This window comes from Elephas maximus, chromosome 4 (genome assembly GCF_024166365.1).
Source record: "Elephas maximus indicus isolate mEleMax1 chromosome 4, mEleMax1 primary haplotype, whole genome shotgun sequence".
Lineage (NCBI taxonomy): Eukaryota > Metazoa > Chordata > Mammalia > Proboscidea > Elephantidae > Elephas > Elephas maximus.
The window spans coordinates 155,584,087-155,597,021 of record NC_064822.1 but is presented as its reverse complement, the minus strand read 5'-3'; the positions used below and the strand labels follow the sequence as shown (position 1 = coordinate 155,597,021).

General features: G+C 34.5%; 1 protein-coding gene across 2 annotated transcripts in view; it reads left to right on the top strand.

Moving 5' to 3' along the window:
* Positions 1 to 12,703, top strand: part of DCN (decorin) — a 42,405-nt gene extending 29,702 nt beyond the window's left edge. For both annotated transcript variants that reach the window (XM_049884032.1, XM_049884033.1), the window contains exons 6-8: positions 1,792 to 1,885; positions 5,438 to 5,576; positions 12,092 to 12,703. In XM_049884032.1, the coding sequence (XP_049739989.1) occupies positions 1,792 to 1,885; positions 5,438 to 5,576; positions 12,092 to 12,286 (428 nt within the window). In that variant the 3' untranslated portion in view covers positions 12,287 to 12,703. The remainder of the gene's footprint in view (positions 1 to 1,791; positions 1,886 to 5,437; positions 5,577 to 12,091) is intronic.
* The last annotated feature ends 232 nt before the right edge of the window (positions 12,704 to 12,935 follow it).

Sequence of the window (12,935 nt, the reverse complement as noted above, 5' to 3'; positions counted from 1 at the left end):
ATGCTAATTGCCATGTTATAGGCAGTATGTTTGTTTGTTTGTTTTGACCTTTCCTTGGTGATAGGGATGCAAAAATGCATATTCAGCTTACTTTGTTATATACTCAAGTGCGTTACTTGTGAGAATATTTAAAAATTTACTGTAAAGCGGGTCAAATGTTTGAAATCCCTTACTTCCAGAGTGATTGTGATTTCTTAATATTTATTCATAAGGGTAATGCAATTATTTTTTCATTTCCTCCAGTTAAGTGTATACTATTTCGACTTCCTTTGGCCATCTGGGAGCATATCACATTTCCTACTCAGCATCTGGATAATCTATAAAATTTGTGACTTCTTTGAGTCTTGCTTCCTCATCTACGAAACGGGCTTAAAAACAATTTATACATTGAGAAAATTAAATGAGCTAAGTTATGAAAGGTGCCAAGCTCAGTGTCTGGCACAAAACAGACGTATAATAAATAGAAGTTTCTATTTCTTAGCATCTCCTAAACAAAACATACAACCGTAGGGAAACTAATAATCATTTTCAAATAAAAAGTAAACTAAACTTTAAATTAAATTGACTGAATTCAGTGAGATTTAATGAAAATTTCAGACCAAACGTAACCTGTGATTTTGCAATTATGTATCCTTAGGGACAATAACCAAGATCTGGAGCCAATCAGAAGTCAGTTCTACATGTAACCAATTTGCTACATTGTTTATTGTTGTTGCTATTATTGTAAGTGGAACAATATGCTGTTTAAAATGTTGTAAAAAACATGATACATCCTCAGGTGGTAAAAGGAAATAAACAAAATATTTAAACTTGGAGCTCCTGGTGGATCCGAACTGCCGACCATTTGGTTAGCAGCTGTAGCGCTTAGCTACCCAGTATATGGAAAATAACCAAGATCTTGAACCAATCAGAAGTTGGTTCTACATGTAACCAATTTTCTATGCTATTTTTGTTGTTGTTGTTGCTATCTATTATTGTAAGTGGAACAATATGCTGTTTAAAATGTTGTATAAAAACATAGTACATCCTCAGGTGGGAAAAGAAAATAAATATTTAAACTTTCGTATTGACATTACAAAATCTTTGAAAATCACAATCATTCAGGAAGCACCATTCAGGGGTTTAGTGGGTACTTTGGATCTAAAATCATCTCCCCAGATGCTCTGCATATGGCAGGTCACGGCACTCTTCTTTCAGAAAAGAACAGTTTGATTTAAAAGTCATAAGTAAGCCAGCTCTTTTGACACATACATTGAAGAGACATTTATATTTTCATGGAAAGTTGATTAAGGCCAGCACAATGTAACAGTGTTAGTTATTAATGATGTTCATTAATTAATTTTCTTACTTTCCATACATATATAGAATGTACAAAGGCTTAACTTATAAGTAACCTCTTTATTATAGCTCAAGTGCTTATTTCCCCATTTCAGAGTTTGTGTATTTTACTCGTGCCAGTGTTAGTCATTAACAAATCTGGAGGAGAATAATGAAATTTAGTGTTTGAGCTTCACTTCTATCGAATCCTAACAATTGCCAGGACAATAATTTGCTTCACAATAAACATCCACAAAAACCCATATTTTTTGTTAGTCAATCTACGAGAAAAGTAGAAAAGGACTTTCACTACTTCAAAAAGCATATATTATCAAAGGAAAAAAAATAGAGGAAAAAGATGAAAGGCCAAACCAATTCTTTAAGAAAACTGATGATGTCCTCATTAAGTCTTTCTACATTCTGTAATTAAAATGTTTATCTGCTATCTTAGCATCTTGTATTTCCATTTTCCAGGTCTTCCTGCTTCTCTTACTGAATTACATCTCGATGGTAACAAAATCGCCAAAGTTGATGCAGCTAGCCTGAAAGGACTGGATAATTTGGCTAAGTAAATAATATTCTTTCATGACATTCTCTCAGTACAATGGCTGCGTGTATTATTATCTACATGCTCAGAATTCAAAACATGACAACTGATTTTTTTTTTTAATAATATTTTATTGTGCTTTCTGTGGAGGCTTACACAGCGTTTTAGGTTCTGTTCAACAATTGCTATACAAGTCGTCCGGTTATGTTGATTATATTCTTCACAATGCGTGAACATTCTTATCATTCCCATTCTAGTTGTTCCATTTATGACCGATGATATTTAACTGTATCATTTAATGTGTTGTTGTCTTTAACAACCTCTAACTGCAACCTTGTCCAATTATTTTTGAAAAAACTATGAAATAGGATAGCTATTTAAAGCCACTGAGATTAGCCTCCTATTTTATGAATACCACATTGTTTTTAGATTAATTGGAATATATTTTCTATACAAGGTATTTGAGTAAATCCATATGTTCATTCAATATATTCTAATTTTGTTCCATAAAATAGATGGCTAAATAAACAACATACAATGCAATGTCCAGAATTTGAAAATGCATTAAAATTAAAGCTACCAGGACATGGAATATTGGATATCCTACAGTATAGTTTTAGAATGGTTATGATGAAATACTCTAACTCCGTATTCTCTGTAGAGTTTAAAATAAAATGTCTCTGGACATTTAATGTAGACCAATAAAAGAAATAGTATATTTTTGGCCCTTCTTAACGTTTTTTTTTTTTTTTTTTAATTGATCACCAGTGCTTGTCTTGCTCTCTAACATATCTTTAGTCTTTCTATGGTTGCAATCTGGTTAAGTAATAAGAAGAGGAGAGTGCTGTCAAAACTTTTTCAGTTGTTTTAAAGGAACACCCTGTTCTTGATCCACGTATATTGCTGAATGTTCCTAAAGGGAAATCAAGTTTATACCAAATTGACTCACTCTTCTTTCAGTATATAAATTTCCTGGTGGATAAATAAATGCAAAGTATATGTATATATCTTTGAGACATAACTAAGCCCAGATTAATATATAACACAGCTTTTTCCTTTTGTGTGAATATTTCCCCATAACCCAATGGATGGTGAAAGTCGAAGGTGAGACTGAGCCTGTGACTATAGCTATAACGTACTACCCTGATGTCTCAAATAATAAGAAACCCTTCATCTCTAGCTGTTAATTATGTTTTCTAACATAGATAACATTTTCCAAGACCAGTAATGTGTATGACCTAACTTTCTTTCTTGATTAGGCCCTTTAAGCTATACAAAAACGTAGGCAGATAAGTTGTGCTGTGTCTTGCTTACAACTGTCTTTAAGGTAGTTGTTATTATTATTACTACTACTACTATGACTTTTTTTTTTTTTTTTTTACTATGACTAGTAGTAGTAGCAGCAATGGGATGAATAATGTTCTAAAATTCTGAGTAAATGGTTCCTGCCACATGTGCCTTTCTAGAAGAAATGTGCATTTTATTCTGAAAGTGGTATGGAGGTTTTGGACATTCTGTACTTTAGTACTGGTGCCATATGCTCTGGACCTAATAGAAGCATAAACAGCTATTAGACTTAAAAAAAAAAATCGGCTAGAAATTCAGATTTATCTACAAAGGGATGTTTAATCCCACTGATTACATTAGACTAGAATGCCTTATTGGCCAGACAAACTTTCCCTTCTTAAGAATTTATCTAGTATATTTCTTTTTGGAATCAAATCCGAAGAAATCTGTCTGTTAAATCATCAAATCCTTATGTTGTTTGCTCCTCATTACTGTTGGAACCTGGCAAGCATTTTGGTCCTGAAAATCAAAACTGTGAGAAGAAGACAGAAACTGCCTCTTATGTCAGAGCACTGTTGCAGGGCGGATATTCAATTGCTCATTAGGGACGATTGGGGAGAACATAGTGTATACGTCTCTACAGAAATATAAAATGGTTTTCAGGCAAATTTCCCTTATTCTTCTTAAGTATATAAACCCTCATTTCCCCAAGTAAAATGTTCTTCGGTGGAAATACCATCATTTTTGTTCCACATATCCACTACCTCTCAAAATGTCTACGGTAATACCATGCATACAGTAGACTCTCAAAAACATTCGTTTATTGAATATGTAAACAACTGGTTAAATAAATGAAGTGTTTCCTTGACTATGTTATTAGGACTATTCTATTTTAATAAGTACATTAGACCAAAACTAATGGCAAGACTTGGAGTATTATCAAAAAGAGGAGACACATTCTGAAATTGTAAAGGAAAAGATCAGAAATAAGAGATGAATGTTTAAGTCAAAGGGAAAAACAAAATGTTTCAGAGCCAAGGTGCTAGGCTGATAATCAATAGCTAAGAGAAACCAACTATGTTATTGACAGCTTAGAATCAGTAAACTGTAACCTCAATTATTTCAAATACCAAGCCATGGTTAAAAATGCGAACCAGATAAATTCCAAAACGGTGTGAAAGACTAGAACTGATTTAAGGTAGGTAGAAACCTTATCTTACAAAAAATGTCCAAGGCTCCTCCATTGCAGTTGAATGAACCCAAAACTTCCTCCTTCTTTTTCCTGTTGGAGCTTTCAGGCTCTCTTCCATTACCTTTTTGCCTCATGCCTGGAATCTCCTCTCTGTTATTTTGGATTTATGTCACCTTGCTTCTGATGCAGTTTCATTCCTATAGAGTTGAATAGATCAGTCTTGTCTCCAAGTCATTTTTTTTCTGGCCCTGAAATCTTACTGTTAATGCTATATTACAGCAGTAGAATTATCAAATGTTTTTGCATTTATTAAAAAAAATATGAACCAAAACTTTGAGTGAACTAAACTTGAAGCGAAGAAAATTATGAGACTATATGAGAAATGTCAAAGGAACCAAGAGGCAGAGTTCTAAGTAACCAGACTGGGTCGGAATCCAGGAATACTGGCATCCGGCAAATTCTGAAAATGATAGATGGTCACTGATGAATTGTTCCAAATGCATGCAAAATGCTGTTTCTGCTAACTTTTCTCACAGGGACATTTATTGACTTATTAGAATACTGGGCCTTTTATTTCCAATGAATAAACTTATATGATAACTACACTGTTGCTTGATTTACAAAGTGACCAAAGTGATAATTTCTTTTAGTCCTCTCTCAACTGAATTTATTAATTACCCATAGAAATAAATCCCACGATTATTCATTGAGTATGTTATGTCAAGCACTGAGATAGTACTGGATGTACCAGAAGACAGCCACTATTTTCAAGGAACTTACATTCACTATAGGGAGACATACAAGTCCACAGGCATTTAAAACATATTCCTTTAAGCTTTATTAGAGGTGATAACAAGATACTGTATGATCATTCAGGAGGGGTATCTCTCTAGTCTTGTAATGACAGGGGAGGAGAAGGTGACTCTGAGCTGAGATCTTAGGAACAAATGGCTCATAGAAGTTGGAAAAAGCAGAGGGAGTAGTACGTGCAAACACAAAAACCAGGCTTTCGTGTTGGCTTGGTTAATCACACAGCACTTGTAAGAAAGGAATCCAAGTGTGGTGTATGCATTCAATGCCATTTTCTGTTGCAGATTGGGACTGAGTTTCAACAGCATCTCTGCTGTGGACAATGGCTCTCTGGCCAACACACCTCATTTGAGGGAGCTTCACTTGGACAACAACAAGCTTATCAAAGTGCCTGGTGGGCTCGCAGAACATAAGTATATCCAGGTAATTCAATACCACTAAACTTGGAGTCCCTGGGTAGTACAAATGATTAATATGCTTGGCTGCTAACCAAAAGTTGGGAGGTTCAAATCCACACTGGGGCCTCAGGAGAAAGGCACGATGATCTACTTCTGAAAAATTAGCCACTGAAAGCCCTATGGAGCACAGTTCTACTCTGACACACATGGGGCTGTAGTGAGTCGTAATTGCCTCCTCAGTAACTGGGGAGAAACAGAAAACACACATTTAAACCTCCCTATTTTTTTTTTTTTTTTATTGGAGCGCTAGAGCCCTGGTGACACAGTGGTTAGAGCTCAGGCTGCTAACCAAAAGGTCAACAGTTTGAATCCACCAGGCGCTCCCTGGAAACCATATGGGCCAGTTCTACTCTGTCCTATAAGGTCACTACGAGTCTGAATCAACTCGGCGGCTATGGGTTTGTTTTTTCGGTTTATTGGAGCTCTGGGGGTGCAATGGTTAAGGCACAGCTGCAAAACTAAAGGTCTACTGTTCGAACTCACCGTCTTCTCTGAGGAAGAAAAGATCTGGCAATCTGCTCACATGAAAATTTCAGAGTAGGAAACCCTATGGTGCGTTTCTACTCTGTCCTATAGGGTCGAAGAATCAGAATCTACTCAAGGGCACACAACAACTAGGATGCTAGAAGACAGGAAGCTCTGCTTAAAAATCTTTTTTGAGAGAGCTATTTTTGATGTGTCTACATAAGTATTGGAGCCATGGTGGCGCAGTGTTAAGAGCTCAGGATGCTAACCAAAAGGCTGACAGTTCAAATCCACCAGCCGTTCCTTGGAAATTCTATGGGGCAGTTTTACTCTGTCCTATAGGGTCACTGGTATAGGGTCACTATGAGTCAGAATTGACTGGACGGCAGTGGGTTTGATCGGTTTGGGGTATGTAAGTATTAATTCCGATTTTGTGAAACAATGTGTTTAAATTATTAATTTTTTTTAAATGATAACTATTGGTTTGAAATTGCATGCTAAAATTCTTGCAGTCAAAATGCAATATCTTTTTGAATAGCAGGGTAGTTTCCAGTCACAGATCAGTGTACCAAGTACATAGTGATTGGGCAAGATGACTTCTACACTATATGACACACTGATACGGAATAACATAGTAGTTTAAGTTTTTAGCTTCAGCAGATGTCATCTAACTCAAAAGGGAAAGTTTAGCCTGGTAGTGTGGTTGAATCGACTACATAAATTGTCAACTTATAGTGCCTTAGTAAGAATAATAAGATATGGTTCAGCTTTGAAATTCATAAATCTATAAATGAAGGTATGTTTATTTAAATAGTTATAATAATTTTATTAATAACAATAAGAATTCCTTTGTTACTTTGAGGAAATAAAACAAATACGTTATTCGAATTATTCAATTTTTAAAATTGAACAAATATGATCTTCCATGGATTTTATGTATTTATTTTTATCTAATTTTTTTTAAGGTTATATTTAGATTTTATTTCTTTTGGGAATTTACACAGGCAATTGTCTCTATCATGATGACTCAGAATATCTTGACTTTCTCTTATAAGTAAAATCATTTTAAAAAGTTGCCTTTTGGGGAATCCAGTATCTAAGCTGCTCTGAATGGGTTTCAAACATCTTTTGCTCTACTATCAACAATGTTGATAAATTACTGGTAACTTTTCTGTGGAACTTTGATTAAAGCTCCAAAATTAACACATACATCAAAGTTTACATTAGCTAGATTTTTATTTTAAGTTTCTGAATTATATGAATGAAGGTGAAACTTAAGGGCATTTTATTTCCTGCTGATTCTTTTTTGGTGTTGGTAGTAGAGTGGTGAGTAGGCAGAATTCGAAGATGCAAGTAAAATCAAGATGCTTTAAAGACCTAATAACACTAGCTATTGTTGTTACTGGAGCCCTGGTGGCACAGTGGTTAAGAGCTCAGCTGCTAACCAAAAGGTCGGCAGTTTGAATCCACCAGCCACTCATTGGAAATCCTATGAGGCAGTTCTGCTATTAGGTGGTGGTGGTTGTAGGTTGTTGTTTCTGTCTTAGCATTAACTGTTCCGCTCACCTTGATAGATGATTTTCAAATGTCGGTCTGTACATATCATAAAAAAATAGGGTTCATAAAATCAGTTTAATTGATCCATTAGCAACATTTAAAAAATGAAATGAAAAAAAATAGAATGGAAGCAGAAAGAAAGGAAAAGGGAAAGGAAAGGAAAAGAAAGCAAAGCAGAAAAAAGAAAATATCAGAACAAAGGTGAATAGATCAAAAAGGAGGAGCCCTGGTGGTACAGTTGTTAAGTGCTCAGCTGCTCACCTAAAGGTCAGCGGTTTAAACTCACCAGCCGCTTCGTGGATAAAGTTGCGGTAGTCTGCTCCCATAAAAATTAAAAAAAAAAAAACTTGGAAACCCTATGGGGCAGTTCTACTCTGTCCTATAGGGTCGCTGTGAGTCGGAATCAGCTCCATGGCAACAGGTTATTTCGTAAAGATGTAGCTTCATATGCACAAATGCATGCCTCATTGTATAGTAAGTTTCTGACTGTAGTCACAGAGCAAAAAATATGAAACCTGATTTTCTGGAATCTATGCTGAATGTCAGCAAATCTCATGGGCTTTTGCATAGTGTCAAGTGTTCAAAAGGACCTCTCACTGGGCTTAATGCTCCGCAGTCATTGCTTTCAAATTCTTAGCTTTTGACCAAAAGGTCTCACATTTTCATTTTGCCCTGGGCCGCACAAATCCTGTAGCCAGTCCTGCTCCAAAGGTCACTTTTCCATCTGTAGTTGACTACACATGTATCCATTTTATCTTTCTTCCCCTAAGTTCCAAGATATTCTACCTACTCTTTTTTTTTTTTTAAGTATGCAATTCAATGGCTTTTAATAAAATGATATAGTTGTGAAAACTTCACTATAGTTTTGAACACTTCTGTTGGCCATCAAAAAATCCCTGTTGCCTATCTGAAGTAAATTCTCACTCATCCCCAGCCACAAAGGATCACTAATCTGTTCTCTCTGTATATTTGCCTTTCTGGATATTTCATATAAATGGAAGCATATAACATGAGACTAACTTCTTTTACTTAGTTTGAGGATTTTGAAGTTCATTCCTATCGTAGCATGCATCAGCTGTGTTCCTGTATATTGGTGGGTAGTCTTCCAGTGTGTGGATATACCACATTTTGGTTTATCTTTTAAGCAATTGATAGGCATTTGGTTGTTTCCACTTTTTGTCTATTATAAATAATGTTGTTATGAACATTCACATGAGTCTTTCTGTAAACATTTTCATTTGTCTTGGTTAGATAACCAGGAGTGGAATTGCAGAGTCATATGGCAAGTTTATGTTTAATTTTTAAGAAACTGCCAAATTAAATGTGTTGTTTTACGTTCTCACCTGCAGTTCATGAGAGTTCTGATTTCTTCACATCCTCACCAAAACTTGTTTCATGTTTTGTTTTTTAGCCATTCTTACAGGTGTAGAGTGATATCTCATCCTGGTTTTAATTTGCATTTCCTTAATGTACTGGTAGCACAGTGGTTAAGAGCTACAGCTACTAACCAAAAGGTTGGCAGTTTGAATCCACCAGGCGCTCCTTGGAAACTCTACGGGGCAGTTCCACTCTGTCCTATAGCGTCGCTCTGAATCGGAAACGACTTGACGGCAATGAGTAATGACTAACGATTCTGAATATTTATTCACGTGCTTATTATTCTACACCTTCCTGAGGAAGCATCTTCTCAAATATTCTGGTCGTTTTTAATCATTTTTTAATTGGGTTATTTGTCTTCATGATACTGATTTGTAAGGGTTCTTTCTATGCGCTAGATACAAATCTTTTATCAAATATATAAATTGCAAATATGTCTCTCCTAAGCAGTGATTTGTATTTTCACATTCTTAATGATATTGTTTAAGGCTCAAAATTTTTAATTTTGATGAAGTCTGAATTATTTTTTTAATCAATCATACATCGAGAGTTGTATATAAGAATTCTTTCCTTAATTTCTTCCAGAAATTTTGTACTTTTAGCTTCTACACTTAGGTCAATTATCCATATTTGAGTTAATCATAGTATATAGTGTAAGGTAAGAGTCTAATTCACCTTTTTGCCTGTGTATATCCAATTTTTCCACCACTATTTGTTGAAAAGACTATCTTTCTACAGTGAATTGCCTTACGATTTTGTTGAAAATCATTTGGCCATAAATATGAGGATATATATCTGTATTTTAAAATCTGCGTGTTTATCTAATCTGTCCTTATGCTGCACATTTGATTATTGTAGTTTTTTATTACAGGAATAAAATCATCAGGGAATTTTATTAACAGGAAATGTAGGTCCTCTAACTTTTTTTTTAAAAAAGTTTTTTTTCCAATTATGAGACCTTTGCATTTCCACATAAATTTAGGATCAACTTGTCCATTTCTGCAAAAAGAAATAGCCTGCTGGAATTTTTAAGGGGATTGTGTTGCATTTATAGATCACTATTGTTAATAATCTTGAATATTTCAATTAAAAAACATGGAATATTTCTCTATTTAGGTCTTTAAATTCTTTCCATAACACTTTGTAATGTTCAGTGTACAAGTCTTACAATTATTTTGAGTTTAGTTCTAATTATTTCATCCTTTTTGATGTTGTCATGAGTGAATTGATTTCTAAATTTCATTTTTGGATTGTTTGTTGCTAGTATATTTTTTTTAGTATATAGAAATGCAATGGACCTTTGTATATTGGTCATCTATTTTGAAACCTTATTGAACTTGGTTTAATCCCAGTAGTTTTTGTGAATTCTTTAGGATTGTCTATTTTCAGGATCATGTAAACTTCAAATAGAATTAGTTTTACTTGTTCTTTTCCAATCTTGACTCCTTTATTTTTCTTGCCTTATTGCACTGGCAAAAATCTCCAGCACGTTGCTGAACAAGATTGGTGAGATTGGGCATCCATTCCTTATTCTCTATTTTAGAAGCAGGGGGTGGTCAATCTTTTACCACCAAGTATGATGTTAGTTGAAGGTTTTTGTAGATGCCCTTTACTAAGTTGAGGAAATTCCCTTTGAGTTCTATTTATTGAGATTTTTAAAATCATGAATATATGTTGGAGTTTTTCCAAATACTTTTTCTGTGTATATAATTAAGATTGCATAATTTTGATCTTTTATTCTGTTAATGTGGTGTATTACATTGATTGATTTTCATGTGTTAAACTAACCTTTCATCCCTGGAAGAAATCCTGCTTAGTCATGGTGCATAATCCTTTTATATGTTGTGGAATTCTGTTTGCTAATATATTGCTGAGGATTGTGTGTGTGTGTGTGTGTGTGTGTGTGTGTTCATGAGAGATATTGGTCTATAGTTTTGTGTTTTTTTTGCTCGCGATGATTATTATCGGGCTTTGGTATTAGGGCAATATTGACCTTGCAGATGAAGTTGGAAATCTACTTTCCTTTTTCACACCTATGAATACTTGCTTTATATCTTGAAATTTTCTTCTATCATCTTCAATATTGGTCATAAACTCTCACCAATCTCTACACACTTTATTAGTAATCTTTGTTGGGAAATACCAAACAAGAAATGTTCAATGTTTAAGAATCATAAAAAAATATGCATAGGTATTTTCTTGACTCTATTACCCCTCATGTCTGATTGTAAGTGACGTCTATTGTTCTCCTTCTATACACTTTCTTCAAAAAATGCACTTTTCACCAACATGTATTTATGAATGTTCTGTTAGATGGAGAGCATTTAAAGTCAGTTAACTTAAGGAAGTGCCTCATAAGTTTTACTAACTCACTTAAGAAAATGCTGCCTCAGCATTATATTCTGGCCTTGGCTGTACGATTTTGGACAAGTCATTTCTTGGTATATTATAATTTATACAAATAGCAAGTAGGCCAGGATGGGAGATTAGATCAGAACAGAAGGATATCAGGTCATGTTGGATTTGAAAACCTTGGATTTTATTCTGAGTGACATGGGAAGAAGCTGGAGTGCTGATGCAAAAAAAAAGTAACTTGACTTACTTTATAAAAGAATGGCTCTGGTGGTTAAAACAGGAGTAGACTTCAAGAAAGCAAAGGAGGAAACAGGAAGAACAATTAGTTCTTGCACTAATCTAAGCAAGAAACTATAGCAACATGGACAAGCTTGTAGAAGTGGACCTGGGGAGAAGAGACTGAATTCTGTAAGCATTTTGAAGGTTTAGCCAGCAGAATTTGTTGATGGTTAGATATGGAGTGTGAAAGAAGGGTGGAGGGAAATGATAATTATCAGGTTTTTAGCCTGAGCAGCTGGAATGATTTTGATGCCTCTTATTGAGATGGGGAAGACTAATGAAGGGAAAGGCAAGTTTGGAAAGGAAAAGAGAAGTCGAGAGTTTTGCTTGAGAAGTGTTCAGTTATTCAAACTGTGGAATACATAAATACATATATGTATATATTTACATGAAAAGTTTCAATGTATTGAGAGGAAAATACTCATTCTCCATTATTCCACGTTGCAGGTTGTCTACCTTCATAACAACAATATCACTGCAATTGGATCTAATGACTTCTGCCCACCTGGATACAACACCAAAAAGGCTTCTTACACAGGTGTGAGTCTTTTTAGCAACCCGGTCCAGTACTGGGAGATCCAGCCATCCACTTTCCGATGTGTCTATGTGCGCTCTGCCATTCAGCTCGGAAACTACAAGTAACTCCTAAGAAAGCCCTCATTTTAATAACCTGGCAAAATCCAGTTAATGGTATTGCTGAAAAAAAATTAAAGCTAGATACTGGAAACCTAACTGCAATGTGGATGTTTTTCCCACATGACTTATTATGCATAAAGCCAAGTATGCAGTTTAAATAATTGCCTACAATAAAAAAAAAAAAAAAAAATGCCTGCCATTTTCAGAATTCTTTTTTGAAGTTTTTTTTGTTAACTGAGCTACTATAAACATACTTGTTTCACTAAATGTAAAAATTTGGAGTAAATAAATATGTCAACAATTTGATAAAGCTTTTTCTTTTTTCAGAAGGAATCAAATAAAAAAGAATATCAATCTTCTGTAATTCATAGGGTAGTTAGTTCCTTTGACATGAAGTCAAAGTTCAGGTGTATTAATCCCCATTATTGCTGGTAAAGCCTCATTTGAATGTGTGAATTCAATACAGGCTATGTAAACTTTTTGCTAATATCATTATTTTGGAAAAAAATAAACTCAAAAATACATTCAAAATTACTATTGTATGAAAGCTTAATTATAAGTCTTCTCTATACTCACTACTCAGTTTTTTGAAGAGTAGGCATTACTTTGTTCACCAAAAAAGAAAAAAACATTTTTAAAGTTCTTGGCCATTTCT